The sequence below is a fragment of the Brachionichthys hirsutus genome, unplaced genomic scaffold (assembly GCF_040956055.1).
Source record: "Brachionichthys hirsutus isolate HB-005 unplaced genomic scaffold, CSIRO-AGI_Bhir_v1 contig_713, whole genome shotgun sequence".
NCBI classification, from domain to species: Eukaryota; Metazoa; Chordata; class Actinopteri; order Lophiiformes; family Brachionichthyidae; genus Brachionichthys; species Brachionichthys hirsutus.
The window spans coordinates 5,915-20,682 of record NW_027180647.1 but is presented as its reverse complement, the minus strand read 5'-3'; the positions used below and the strand labels follow the sequence as shown (position 1 = coordinate 20,682).

At 41.9% G+C, this 14,768-nt stretch overlaps 2 protein-coding genes across 2 annotated transcripts; both read right to left on the bottom strand.

Annotated features, from left to right (window-relative positions):
• Positions 1-287: 287 nt before the first annotated feature.
• Positions 288-6,683, bottom strand: LOC137916319 (small ribosomal subunit protein mS27-like). The gene is made up of 11 exons (XM_068759363.1): positions 6,617-6,683; positions 6,275-6,352; positions 5,453-5,523; positions 5,249-5,307; positions 4,795-4,909; positions 4,524-4,602; positions 3,885-4,000; positions 3,562-3,664; positions 2,531-2,670; positions 1,112-1,273; positions 288-798 (listed from the first exon to the last, which is right to left on the bottom strand). The coding sequence occupies exons 1-11, from the start codon at positions 6,681-6,683 to the stop codon at positions 550-552; spliced, it is 1,239 nt and encodes a 412-aa protein (XP_068615464.1). The 3' UTR covers positions 288-549.
• Positions 6,684-8,381: 1,698 nt separating this feature from the next.
• On the bottom strand, positions 8,382-14,511 carry LOC137916318 (zinc finger protein 366-like). The gene is made up of 7 exons (XM_068759362.1): positions 13,490-14,511; positions 13,233-13,400; positions 12,484-12,634; positions 11,923-12,114; positions 10,604-10,778; positions 10,175-10,520; positions 8,382-8,481 (listed from the first exon to the last, which is right to left on the bottom strand). The coding sequence occupies exons 1-7, from the start codon at positions 14,509-14,511 to the stop codon at positions 8,382-8,384; spliced, it is 2,154 nt and encodes a 717-aa protein (XP_068615463.1).
• Positions 14,512-14,768: the final 257 nt, after the last annotated feature.

The window sequence follows — 14,768 nt, the reverse complement described above, 5'->3', positions numbered from 1 at the left end:
TATGTTTAAGATAAAAATACAATACATGACCTTTTTTTTTTCTAAACAGTGTACAATCTAAATGTTCAGAAATGAGTTTCTTTCCAGGCACAGATTGTGGTTTTGCTCCGGGAGTGGCTATCGGCAAATTCTTCTGTGCGATACTTTCATACATCTGTGAGAAACTTGCCACGACAAATTTTCACAAACAGAAAAACAGGATCTACGACTGCACTTTCCAATAACGATACCATCCACAGGCCCCCGACAGAAAGACAGAAGACATGTGAATTTGTAAAACTTCTGAATTTGTAAAAACAATTAAAACAAAAAGCAGGTATGTTTTGATGTATTTATATTTGCACTATTAATTCTATAAAAACAGAATGATATTTATCACAAGGACAAAAAAAATGACCACATACAGAATGAACAATGACCACAAGGAGATGTGACGTTAAGAAAGTTAATCTTTCTGAATTTTGAGACACAAATCTTGTATCATCTCCTAAATAGACGCAGGATTAATGTTCGCATTCAATGGAGAGTTCAGCAACGTTGCGAGAGGCTTTACGCCTGCTGGGCTGCTGCCTTGGCAGCCAACCTTTCCTGCTTCTCCTGCTCGGACTTCTCCTTCGTCTCTTTTTCTCTCTGGATCAGTAGCTTCTTTTCGGCCTCCCAGGCTTGTACTCGACTCGTGTACTGCTCCAAATCAGATTTCTCTGCAGTCTCCAGGTCCTGCTGGGCCAGAGCGGTCACTAAGGTCTGGAAGGAGGCCGGGTCCACCTTGCCCTGAGACTCCAGTTGGCTGCTCAGCTCCTGAAGACGTAGCGAGACAAGGAGCCATCGCGTTTATCTTACAGATCAATGATCCAAGTTATTGTCTAAAGAAAACCACTGATTTTTAATAAAGAGATTATACTTACGTCCTATACTTCTCATATTAATATAGAGGCTTTCATTTTATTCCAACAGGATATATTATTTAGTATATTAAGAACCCTCCATATGCTGTGCAGACTTTTGTATTACAACGGTTCTAATCCCAGTCACACTTTTATCATGCGCTTTACCGACTTGACCCGCCAAGAAAGACGGATGGAAATGCGGCTGCGGCCACACAAAAACTTACCTGAAATCTGGCAGCATACTGAGGAAGTTTAGCCCGCTCAGCTTCATCATCTTCATCTACAGTGTCGTCTTTCTTCTCCTCTTCACCTGCCATCTCTTCTCCCGATGAGTCGGTGTCTGATGGAGAAGACAGTTCCTGCAGCAGGCCATTCATGTAATCAATCTGAAGAGCAACACAAATTCAAGTCAAGTATGCAGGAAACGATTAAGCAAGTTTGCAAAATCAATATCAAGAGCAGTTCAACAAGTTCTGAAGCAGCCGTCCCACCCATTTCATTTATTGTTGCACATTAAATAAACCAAAGGTCCATGATCACATTTGAGACGTTTCAATTCCTTCTTTACATATTTATAGAACAGTTATATCTTGGGGGAAGACGCAGGATCGTCCACCTCTCGATGCTGTTCAGATTATTTAGGACTGGAGGTGATGCGTTATCTGCTTTGTCTGCATTACTCCCACCTCACAGAGGCTTAATTCCTGTTGCTGTGATTCTCCCCGACATCCTCGGAGCTACAGGCTCTTTAGATCTTATTAGCTGTGGAAAAAGCTGAACTATTGAACTTGACAGCACAGGCCAGATTAGAGAAGCTACACCTGACTGTGTGTTTGTGCTTCGAGTGTATGTAAAAATAGCAACAATATGTTCCAACATGCGTTCCATCAACATACTATTATTATATATATTAGACTTTTATTGCTGATTGTTTGTGCTATGACTGTTTCGTTAGATCTTTGATAGAAGCTTTTCATGATTCATCAATATTACCACTGTAGATTATATAAATCGTTCCAAGGTAAGTTAAGCAAAGCAACCAGGAGGACGCTACAATCATATGTCCGTCAAAAAAGGCAAGCAAGAGCATCTGTTGCTTCCTAGTACTGATCTGACACCAGTCCTCTGTTCCACAAATTTAAAACCTGTATTCTGCACCAATATTGTCCAACTCGGTGGCATTAATCTTAGGTGGGTTGCAGAGTCACCAGCCGCAGGGATTAAGTGGTTTTAAAAAGGTTAGTGACGTCACAAGTTTGGATGTTATAAGAATCAAATGACCCGTTTCAGGTCAATATTAGTCCCAGTTGCAGCATTTCTACTTTTTTGTGATGACCAATTTTGATGTAAGGTAGAGTATAGCATTGTACAATAACTAACAATTAAAAAAGATGAAGAGTTTTTCTTGGACTGAATTTGATTTTACACATCATGCACCTAAAGATGGAGTGTACAACCCAAATCAGCAGCGTTTCCTTCATCACACCTTTAACTGACACCCCACTGCACAGACTGCACATTTGAGTCGTCTGCATGTGAAGAACTCAATGAAACATGTACATTTTAAATAACTTGAGTGTAATAAAGTTCCTTCAGACAAGAAAGATTCACGTAAAATAAAGAGCTTTTTCCTCTGCTCTTACCACGTCTTTGGACAGCTTAACATCGGCGGCAGCAGCAGCTCTCTCCATGACAGCGAGCGCTCGGCCCAGATACCCACGACCCCAGAAGAGAGGCATCCCTTTGAAGACGGCGTGTATGCCCTTTGACATTTCCACCTTTCCTGATGTGGAAAGAGTTTCAAATTACAGTAATTCACGGTGTATAAGCCGCTACTTTTTTCCAATATTTTGAACCTTGCGGTTTATGCAACGACGCGGCAAATTTATGTATATTTTCCCACTTTCGTTACGAGCTGTGTTTCGTTAAAGCCTATTTATTTTCGTTACAAAATTAACGCCCGCCCGCGCAAGCGTGGCTTTCCCCCCGGACGGGCGCCGTAGCTGGGGAGATCCGCGAGAAGGGCCCGGCGCGCGTCCAGAGTCGCCGCCGCCGGACCGCCGTACCCGGTCCCCGCCGCCTGCCCGCCATCCGCTACGCGGCGTCGGACGCACCGCCCCGCGGGGAAGGAACCCGCCCCCTCGACCTCCCGGGCATCCCCACCCCTGCCGCACCGCGCTCCCGCGGACGGAGGATGAGGGGCACGGGGGCAAGGGGGACGGGGACACCCCGCCAGGCGCGCGCGCGCGCGCGCGCCGCGCAGCCTCCGACGGGCGGAGAGGGGAGGGCGACGGGGCGACTGCTCCCCCAGCCGCGGCTCGAGCCCAGCCCCGCTTCGCACCCCAGCCCGACCAACCCAGCCCTTAGAGCCAATCCTTATCCCGAAGTTACGGATCTGATTTGCCGACTTCCCTTGATCTAACATGCCAGAGGCTGTTCACCTTGGAGACCTGCTGCGGATATCGTTACGAGCCGTGTTCCGTTAAATATCATTTGTTTCAATGTACCGGTAGACACCTGCAGTTTACGAATATGTGCGGCTTATTTTTGTACAAAATAAATATTTTTTTAAAATTCAGTGGGTGCGGCTTTTTCACAGGTGCGCATAATAGTTCAGCAATTACGGTAAGCAAATCAATCAACCAATACTCTAAGACAACAAACAAATACACACCCAAGAGAGCATGGCCAAGCAGTTGAGCGCTGAGGCCAAGAGAGCTGTCTTGTGTCAGTCCACAGATGAGCAGTGACGCTCCCACTAGCCGCTCCTCCGACACCTGAACACAAGGAAAACCTTTTAAACCTGATATAGTACTCACATTTTCATCCGTCTCAGGCATCCATTGCTGCTAACATTTATTAATTCATATTAAGATTCATGAGTGACTATAAAGACATTGATGTCTTCAGTGCACAGTCGCCAATAAATAAAAGTTTCCAGAGGCTCAGTTGTTTTTATTACACATCTCACGCTGCTGTATTTGCAGTTGTACTCACAGTGAGCTGCGGTCTGGTTGCTAGATGAGCTCCAAGCGCATACAGAGACAGGATCTGGGTGGAGGGAAGGTTGAAGGCCTCCTGAAGCATCACCTCCTCAACCACGGAGCACGCACCTGTGCAAACAACAATATTAGTTTTGAAGAATCACTTCTGCATTTTTCCTTGTCATGTACAATTTATACATTTCACAAGGCTACTGTAAGTATTTATTTCAGTTATGTAGTAAAATAGATTAACAAAATTCCAATCAAAATTAAAAATGAAGGAAAAAAACACAAGTACTGGTATTTGTATATTTATGTTTACATCGTGACTTAATTTGAGCCGTCTGTAAGTTCTCAGTCATGCAGGTCGTGTAAATCACATAATAGAAACTCCAAATGCAGCTGAACACACATTTTAAACTATTCACTTAAAAAGCAAATTGCTACAGAAAAACGTGCTTTTATTTTTTTTTAAAAAGGTAAAAAATAACTGCCTGAAACCTGATTTTAGTGATACGACCGCCTGTTCTCAGATCTCGTACTATTCAAACGAGAATGTGTTTCAAAGCCTGCAGGGTTGGACTTTGTTTCTCTGATCTTAATTGTTTTCAAAATGTTCGCTCATATATATATATATTTTACAAAGGCTTACTTTTAAAGTCTTCATCTTTAATGTAAGAATCTATGAGCATGTTGAAGGTGAAGTCATCAGGGAATATCCCGTACTGGATCTGTACACAAAGAACATCGCTTATTCTTCTCGTGTCAGTTTGCTTCTGGGTGGTTAAGATTTGATACGTAATCTCTCACACTGCTCCAGCCATTCTTATGCTGATTATAAAGATGAGCCGTCTTCTAGTCTTGTGACTGTGACTAGTTGGGCCTTTTAAGAAACACTGAAAGCATGGTAATGTTTTGTGTACCTTGTTTTTAAGTGTGTGCAGCGCCTTCTCCCTCGCTCCATATTTTAAACATTGTCTTATCCAGCTGTGGATGGTCCAGTCTTTCAAGTACCAACAGTTCGGACTGTGACGAAACCTGGAGGGATAATTTAAAAATAAAAAAAGTATATATATATATATACATATATACAACAATTAACAATAATAATAAGCATTTACAAATTTCCATCTACTTAATTCTCAACCAATTATGAAAAAGAATGTGTCCCAAAGAAGTCCATGATTGAGAAATAGAAAATATCGACGTAATAAAAAGAATAGGTGCAGATTCCAGAGGAAGGAGTAAACAGGAAAAATCTGGAGCTGTTCAGAACAAAGACAAACATAAGAATGGACGTAACCCAAACAGACAATCCATTCAAAAAAATAAAAATAAAAAAAGCTCAGAATGTGATATTACAAAAAACACTTTTACTTGTAAAGGTAGTATTCAGCTTGATCAACTTCTTCTCTGGATGAAATATTGTCAATGAACTGAAACACAAACAGAAAATATGAATATTGAAGATAATGCTTCTGTTGCCAGTGGAATCAAACTAACGTGTTAATTTTCTATGACAGGATTATAACAAATACGAGTACAATAATGACACGATATTGAAATTTAAATACAGCTTACCCGTGACACATTCAGAGAGCTGACTGGGAGATTCCTTTCATATGTCCTGTCCATAGCCTCGGCCAGTACAGCTGCACGTTAATAGAATGAATCAACAGTAATAAACTATTTAAAATAGTAGTATAGAATGTGCAGTACACTTGCCTCAGACCAGCCCAGACCAAACTAAACATATTTCTACCATTAGTTGTCATTTATTTTATTACTTTTCTTAAGTACTTTAAACTTTAATTTCATTTAAATTATGGTAGTCTCCCCTTTAGTAAATCCCAACCTCTATCAGGAGGCCGCAGTCGGTTACTGCCCCCTGCTGTCCACAGAGTGCTGGTGCTGTTAATGGCGTATATTTTAAAATCAAAATGCTGCCAGGTGCAATATTCTAATTGCGAAAGCTGTAATTTAATGATAAAAGGGTAGTTATTTGTGGCAAATTGTTGTATTGCAACAATATATTCCAAATGTAAAAAAGCATGTTTGTTTCCTATGGACATCATTTTAACTTTAAAATAAATTCTTTCACAAGTTTTACTTCTAATCCTCGTCTAAAAATAGTATTACCAACTCATTACAAAATACAGAAGGTTTTTGTAATAGTTTGACATTCAGCCATAGATTGACGGATCTCAACAAACTCATTCATGCATCAAGCCTGAGAATGGCCTCATACAAGGGCATATTTAGCTTAAGCCGTCAATGTCTGCTTCGATACCATTACCTATGCATTTCCTTGGACAGGTCACCAGCCTGAAGGTCTAAAATAATACCTATAGAAATATACGATTACATAGGCAGGTAGATGGAGAGGCGTGTTTCCACTCTTACCCAAGTTCTGAGGCTCTTTCTCTCGAGCCTCCCAAACTGTGGTGTCCGTGTATGCAGCCGAAAGCAACCATCTCCTGGCTGTGAAGACAGTCAAGTGGCTCACGTTAATGAAAACCGTTGAACGCAAATTCGCTCTTAACAAGCTGGGTTGAGGCATCCCTTTTGCAGCTAGCCGGTAAAGCTAGCAGCTAAAGACGGTTAGCTAAAAACATGAACTTGGTACATTTATCTCTTCTTGGCAACGCGTCCAAAAACTGACGAATGTAGGCAAAATTAATTCAGTTTAGCCGAATACATACTCTCTAATAAAACAATATTTTCAGATACAAAGACTGCACTCACCACAAGTAAAAGGAAATTTAACTTTGACTGTAGTAGTCACACAACGATTCCACAAGGAGGCCGCCATCTTTGGACAATACCATGTATGCGCCGAGCCGGGGGTATTTCCGTAAACTGACCCGAGAGTTAGGCTATACCAAAGCAATGGCATGGTATTTGAACACAAATTATATTTTCCTTCATAAATGTAGAGCAAAGAAAGTTGTCAATTTTTATTCGTAATAGCTTCTTTTAAGATAATGACGAGTATTTAATTCATTAAACATAGGAGAACCTTTGAGGTCCACGGCCACTGTAAAAACAAGAGAAATACAAAATTACAAAAAAAAAACTGATTTTACAACCATTTGAATACAATAATATATTATTGTAAATACATAATTAAAACACGGCATCGCATGAAAACTGGCACACTCCCTGCCGACGCACCTGTTTCTATTTAACCGTGTGGCTGCAGCGCCACCCCGAGGTACAACCCATTACAACAGGACATTGTGTTTGTCCTGTCAAAATAGGAGTAGGAGACAGGATAGCGCTCTTAAATAGGAGTTCCTCCTACACTCCACTCTGAATTATTATTTTTTTCTTCTCCATTTGTTCTGCAGGACAGCCCTCCCCAAGTTATAATTACATTAGGAGGAGGTGACAGGTTGAGACTGGGGTGGGACAGTTTTGTTAAACAAAACATGGAAGAATTTTACCACCGTCTTTTCTTTGTAATTAGCAAAACAGGAAGTCCTTGCTGGAGTTGTATACAAGAAAGAAAAAAACAAGGAGTTAAAAACATTCCTACGCTGATAACTGTAGATGCAGGTATCCTTCCAGGAACGCATGAGTCTGTTCTCTATGCTCTTCGGTGCTGTTCTCATGCTGTTAGGATTTGTTGCTGCGCATCTGTGTCATCTTTTTAGAATTTCTGACAATGTTGATTTTGCAAGAGACGATAACATTTATGAATAAAGAGGCCTTTGTTTCCAGCTCCTCAGCTTCATGCATTCCTTTTTTAATTCCTATTTATTTCAATAATTTCTTGAAATACAAAAAAATAAAAAATAAAAAATAGCCGCATGGGTTTCTTGTGCTGTGAGATTTGAATTATTTAAATTTAATTTAATTGATAACTTTGTGTATATATATTTTTTTGCTCACTTTCCTATAACATTACATTAACTTGCAGTACATCAATGCGTCTATGGGGGTTACAGCTCATTTATGTTGAGGGAACATGAAGGGGGGAAAATGCAGCAGGCTTTACGTAGCATTGTGTTCCCTAGCAGGTGACAAACCAGTTAATTGATGAAAAGTAACATGTAGGGCACAAGTCATAGTTTAATCAATAATCTTTGAACAGTTGAATTACTTGCTCCATTAAAAAAGGACACGCATCCATCCAAATTTTCTAGAGCCAAACTTGAACCTGCTCATATGTTCAGTCCAACATTTCAAAAGTAAATCGCACCTCCTTCACATGAACAAATAGAAAGCGCAGGAAGAAGAGCTTGAGGATGAAGTGTCTGACAAACATATTTAACAGGTGAACATCAAAGTGGTTTTTCTCTCAGAAAGTAAGTCAGCATTTAGTTTTATTTCTCTCATGAGGCCAACTAAAACAGGTACTACTTCTGTGCCGTTGATGTTTATCACGTGTAATTTAAACTGTTTCTAGAAGATGGATGACAGTGTCTGACTGATTGTAAGTATCCGTTGCAAAACAAATCATAATCTGCAATTTGTCATCGTCTTAATGGGACTTTATTCATTTAATTTACTGAACCGGGTCACGGGTCGCGCTGGGGCCTATCCCAGCAGTCACCGGGTGAGAGGCAGGGTACACTCTGGGACAGGTCGCCAGTTCATCGCAGGGCCTGGGAATGCATTTCGTCATCTAATCTTCATAAGTGTGTTTTTGTTTGAATTTTAAAGAAGAAAATAATACATTTCTCATTTTCCAATGAGACACATATTTGCCTGTTTCTGTTCCCCAGAGAATGCATAACATGATGAGACAGGAGACATTTGAGACAGGAGGTTGAGAAACCGTCTGTGGACCCACTGCGGCTCGTCTCTGAGCCAGTGGTCGGGATTGAAACGTGTGTGAGGAAAGGAGAGGAGGATGTGAGAACTTCCTCAAACTGTTTGCAGTTTCGCCCTTCAGAACACAACAATTGTCAGCGGTAGAAATAGAGAAGCTGCTCTTCTGCATTTCATGTGTTGATAACCGATTCATGCTCACCTGAATTGAGAGACTATTGAGCAGTGAGCGCATTGTGACATCACAGTGTGGTGTGACACACAGTATGTTATACTTCAAATATATCTTTTATATTACTTTATGACTTTATGAGACGTGTCCCCTGTGATTTAATTTGTAATGATTTCTAGGTAGTTTTACATTCCCGTCTCTTCTGCAATGAACAGAAACAATGTTGTATTTTGAGTCAGGCAGACACGACGCCTTCGTCTGGAACACCCACTGTGTCCGCTCCTGTTTATTTGATCACAACCTAAAAGACAGGTGGGGAGGGGACACATGTTTTCTCTTCCCCTTCCTCTGCTTTGAAAGAGAAGCAGGAGGCAAACGCTTGCTTTTTGAAAACCACAACAATTGCTCCTGACTGAGGAAGATGAATGTCAGATGGAGAGGAGCATTAGCATTTAATAACTTTTATTAAAGACCTCCAAACTCACAAACATGAGGATCACTGCAGAAGTTCGTGCATTCAGGCTTTTACTTCTATAGTTTTCAAGCAAAAATATCTCATTACATTGGGATACAATATAACACAGCTATCCTCAAAAACTAGTCTAACAAAGGAATAATATAAAAGCATAATATGGATTTAAACAATTTAAGATCAGAAGTGAGAAGAATAAAATCACAGTTTATTTTATATAGACAAGACACGCAAATGATTTAAGGAGCTCAAGTCCTATCAGCATCAAAAACTACATCAAAACACAAACAAGGATGAAAAATAAAAGCAAAAAACAAAATAAATCCAAACTGTGTACAATAATTTGAACAATAACATAGCAGAGATTTTAATATCATTGACACAGAGATGAGAACAAGAAGATGATAATAAAAATATTTGAGTCAGTTTTGCAGAAAACTTAAATGTATCTGCATTTTATTCCAAGGAAAAGGCAATATCTTAATTATACACATGAATTCACATTGAACTCTCTGTCAGTGACAGATTATTCACTGATATGTTTCTGGTCATGCAGTCTGCGGCACCCCTTGCTCTGTTCACATACAGGATATGTTCTGTTTTTAATCATGCTCAACTACTACATCACATACTCAGTGTTTCTCCTGAATCCCCTACTTTCTTAAAAAACATTATATTTTCCTCAGTCTATGTTGTTAACCTGTCTCCGATCCAATCCTTTCACCTACTTTGCCCTGGCTCACCTTTGTTTTGATCTTCTATTTCTAAATCAGATTCATAATCACACAGCTGTCCATGATGTGTTTCATGGTAAACCTGATCACGTAGCACTAAATTAGATTTATCTGGTCTTTGATGACTCCTTGGACTGTGAGCAGCGCACCGTGTCACGTCTTGGATTCGACCCTCTGCTGCTGACTCCCTCTCATTTGACTTTTCATCTGAACCATGTTTCCGGTTCTCCTCTGGCCTTAGTTGAGCTGGAGATTCCACCATTTCCTTGAGTTCATGTTGATCCACCTCAGGGCTGTACTGGCTCCTTTGGTACAAACTCTCCTCATCCTCCTCCGGACATGAACTTGCGGGGATGCTCTCCCCATCAGACTGGGAGTGACGGAGGCTGGGCAGTCCTGAAGGCTTCTGGGAAAGGTCAAACGGTTCATCTTGGCTGAAGTGGGTGAGAAGGCCCACAGGAGTGGACAGGCACAACCGTTCTCTCTGCCTAAACACTGAAAATAGATAAGCAAGTCATTATATCCAGCAACATTTGCATTAAAAATCCGTATAACAGCTACATTATGTGTATCCTTACATCTTTTATCCAAGCCTTGATCCATGATGCCGTGTTTGACCTTCATGTGTCTGGTGAGGTTTCCCTTCAGTGTGAATTTGCTCGGACAATAAAGGCATTTGAAGGGTTTGCTGTCGGAGTGGAGATGCATGTGGCCCATGAGGTTGTGCATCCTGTTGAACTCCTTCCCACATAGCTGAAAAACAAGGGAGACAAGTTTAATTTTATTAATTCTCATTCAATAATAATAATAATAAATAGTGCTGTATTTTATGTACTATGTGTTGAAAATGAATTGAATTACATACAGTACTTAAAGGTACAGTACTTGAGAAAATAAGCTTTCCACCACTGACCACAGTCAAAACTATTTGAGGTTAAAACAAACAAAAGGTAAACACCGGCCACTATTTTTCTTTTGTGTCTCTGCCAAAGTTCCTTTGTTAGGTGGCTATTTTTTTCAGAACATTGAATTGTAGATCTATACGTAATCATGAATGAATGTGCAGGCAGTAAGACATGCATACACCCTTCCCCCCCCCCCCCCCTTACATTCTTCTTTTCTTCTTTTCCTCTATGTCTTCCCGCCTCAATCCTTAACACACACACACAAGAAAAACAGAAAGAGAGAAAGGAAGCAACATCGAGACAGGAGGAGAACAGGGAAGGGCAAGTCCTGCGCTGTCCTTCCTCTGCATTCTTTTTTATTAGGGTGGTCCTTTCCTTCAGGAGGAGAGAGGGACTGAAACTGTCCAGGAGGACCGTGAGAAAACAGGAAGCTCCCTCATGCAGCAGAGAAAGCGAGATGAAATCTATTTGAGGGCCCTGTTCTCCGGGGGAGCTGGGGAGCCATTGTTAGAGAGGCGGTTTGTGTGGCGATATCCTTCCTATGGACATGGAGAGTCCAGCAGCCAAAAGCCTCTCTGCTATCTGGTCATCGTCTCAATCATGTTACCCAACACCAAGGTCACACCTCAGCCTCCAGAAAAGTAGGGATATTTTTTTTATCATGACTGTAATCACTAAATACACCAAGTTTGGTTCTTCTTTATGATATACATGCATTGATTGATATTTAGTTTACAAGAGTGTTAGCACCTTGAGTGTTGAGGATTGAATCTAAACATCTGGGTAACATCAAAATTGCTCAATAATTCCCCACTCCAGATAAATAAATCTCTACTGCACTTTAAAACAGCACATCATGATACATGTAGTCAACCTGGTGATATCAATGCCCCTATTGGCAGTTTTCCTAAACCCTTCAAGCCATGTTTAGAAAATACATCTGCTCTGTGATGTGAGAGGGGCATAGTAATGATGTCGTTAAGGAAACCCACCTTGCATTTATAAGGCTTAAAGTCCGAGTGGACGATCATGTGAGCCTTGAGCGTCTGTTTTTGGACAAAACTCTTGAAGCACATGTGGCACTGGTAGGCCCGTATATTGGTGTGGATGAGGACATGGCGCTTCATGTTGGCCAGCAGGGTGAACTCACGACCGCAGATGCGACATTTGTGCTCCTTTACCCCCTGAAGAATGTGCGGAAAAACCAGTATGAGACAAGTGGTTTAAAAATCCTTCTTAATTAACCCTGTAAATTCCTTATGAACTTTAACAAATAAGCTAGCAATGGTGGCGCAGGTGGTTGAGCGGGTCGTCCTATGATTGAGAGATTGGCTGTTCAATTCCCTGCTCAGGCACATGTGTACACTGTTGTCGTGTCCTTAGGCAAGACACTTCACCCACATTGCCTGGGCGCATGCACACGCGGCGACCAGCAGCAGACTACAGTTAGAAAGTGTAACTGCTGTAAACCAAATTGCCCTCCAAGGGACGAATCAATAAAAAGTATTTAGTATTTATTCAAATGTGGCAGTTTTCCTGCTGCTCAAACCTACTTTGTGAGTGAGCGTGTGCTGTTTCAGGTGGTGCGGCTGAATGAACTCCATGCCACACTCGCTGCAGATGTACGGGCGGATGTCTTTATGTTTCATCATGTGGTTCTGTAGCTGGCTTGGGAACTGGAAAGTCTTCTGGCACTCTGAACACCTGCAGTGATGACAGACCCACAGTCTTTAGAGTGACATTTTGTTTACAGGCATACTGGAAGAGACAGGCCACTGATTCATCACAGGGCTAATACACAGACAACAACCACCCACACGTTCACACTTTTGGGAAGATTAGAATCACTCATGCACCTATATTGCATGTTTTTGGAATGTGGGAGGGAGCCGGAGCAACTCTGGGGAGCGCAGGCAAAATATTAAAATTCCTCAAATCGCATCAACTTCATTATATGTTCACCTGTAAGACTTGGACTGAAGACATTTAGATTTTTATAAAAGAGATAAGAAATAAATTAAAAGTGTGAAGAAACACTTGAGTTAAACCCTAACAGTGTCAACATGAATTGAATTAAATTAGGCATTGAACAAAGTTTAACTGTCTGAAAGGCAGCCTTCATTACCACATGATAAAAGTATACAAGACTGACATTAAACTAAAATACGTTATTTGATTTTGTTTTTGACAACACAGGCAGCCGATGTGTTTTCCCACATGAAATCGATTGTATTTCTAATAGGGCTTAAATTACTATAAATTCAAGTTGGTTACTTAAGGGTTGGCATGTATGATGATTCACCTGTACAGGGTGGGGCCACGATGGGCAGTCAGGTGTCTCTTCAGCTGGGCCAGTGTAGGGAAATCCAGACCACACTCCACACACACATTCCCCTGACCTTTCTCGTGCTTCAGCTCGTGAGCTCGGAGCTCACTGGGATAAGCGAAACCTCTGCCGCACACACTGCAGCTGGTGCAGCAGATAAAAAGTGTGTACAAGATTGTGAATGAAAGACTATGATTGCAATAAAAAAAAAAAAAACACCACAGAACACGTACCTGTATGGCTTCACATCACTGTGCTGCATCATGTGTCTCTTCAGGTGGCTGGTCTGAGTGAAGGCCTTGTGGCACACCTGACACTTATGCGGCCTCATTCCCTGGTGGGTCAGCAGGTGTGTGTGCAGGTGGCTCAGCTGCTTGAACATCTTCCCACAGAGGTGGCATCCGTGCGGCTTAATGCCGTTGTGGCCCAGGATGTGTGTGATCAGATTGTACTTGGAGGTGTAGGACTTCTCACACATGCGGCACTTCCATCTCTTCCGGTCTCCTCCCACGTCCACATAGTAACTGTCGTCCACGTGGATGTTGAGGCCGAGCTTTTCAGCACCGGTTGGCCCAACGCGAGGAGGTCCGTTACGGCCACGATGTCTCGGACGGAGGTCTTCTCTTGAGTAGAACGAACCCGGGGAGAGGTGCATGATGGGGCCTGGCATGAATAAAGGGTATGGAAGGAGGCTGTGGTTGAGAGATGGGAAGAAGGGAGGGTGGATGAGGAAAGGAGAGGGCGGCCACACAGGAGACGGACTGAGAGGCTCCTGCTTCACCCGCACAGGTAGATTCATACCTGGTGGTTTGTGATAAAGTTGCAGTCTGTTTAGTTCAATCATGTCAGAGGTGGGCTTGGGAGACAGGGAATGCATCAGGGGTGGTGGGAGGGAAAAGGGGATTAGGGAGAGATCCACTGTCTTCCTGCGTTTTCCTTCTTCTTCCTCCTCTGCTCCTCTGTCAGGAGGTTCACTTTGGGAATCCATTTTTAAAGGAGTTCTGTTGCGTTTCTGGGATCCTTCCTTTTGTGTAGAACTGGAGCCAAGCATGGGAAACAAAGCAGGTGTGCAGAAAGCGCTATAGGCGTCTCTGGTGTATTCTGGTGATATGCTGGAGTCGCCGGGTGGACAACGTTTCAGGTGCTTAATGAAGAGTGGAGTTGGACTTAGACTGAAACTGTGCTGAGATGCCTGTGATCGGTCATCTCTGAGAGGGGGAGTGGTTGGTGAGAAATTCACTCTGTGTGTTTCCATCTTCTTCCTGAGAGAGAATAAAATATGTGGTTAATTGTCCTCAGTTACACTGCTGGGAAATGGGAACTCCACTTTCTTACAGAAGAACGTGTGGCTACAGAACTTTGAAAATACTAACGCATGTAGAAAAAGGTTTGACAAAGCCCGGATGAAATGAGATGGTTCTGAAGAGCTCAAGTTTGATGATAAAAAAAAACCCAACTTACATCAAACTCCTAGCCCTCTGCAAGTTGCATCGTAGGTAATGAAGAGACCAT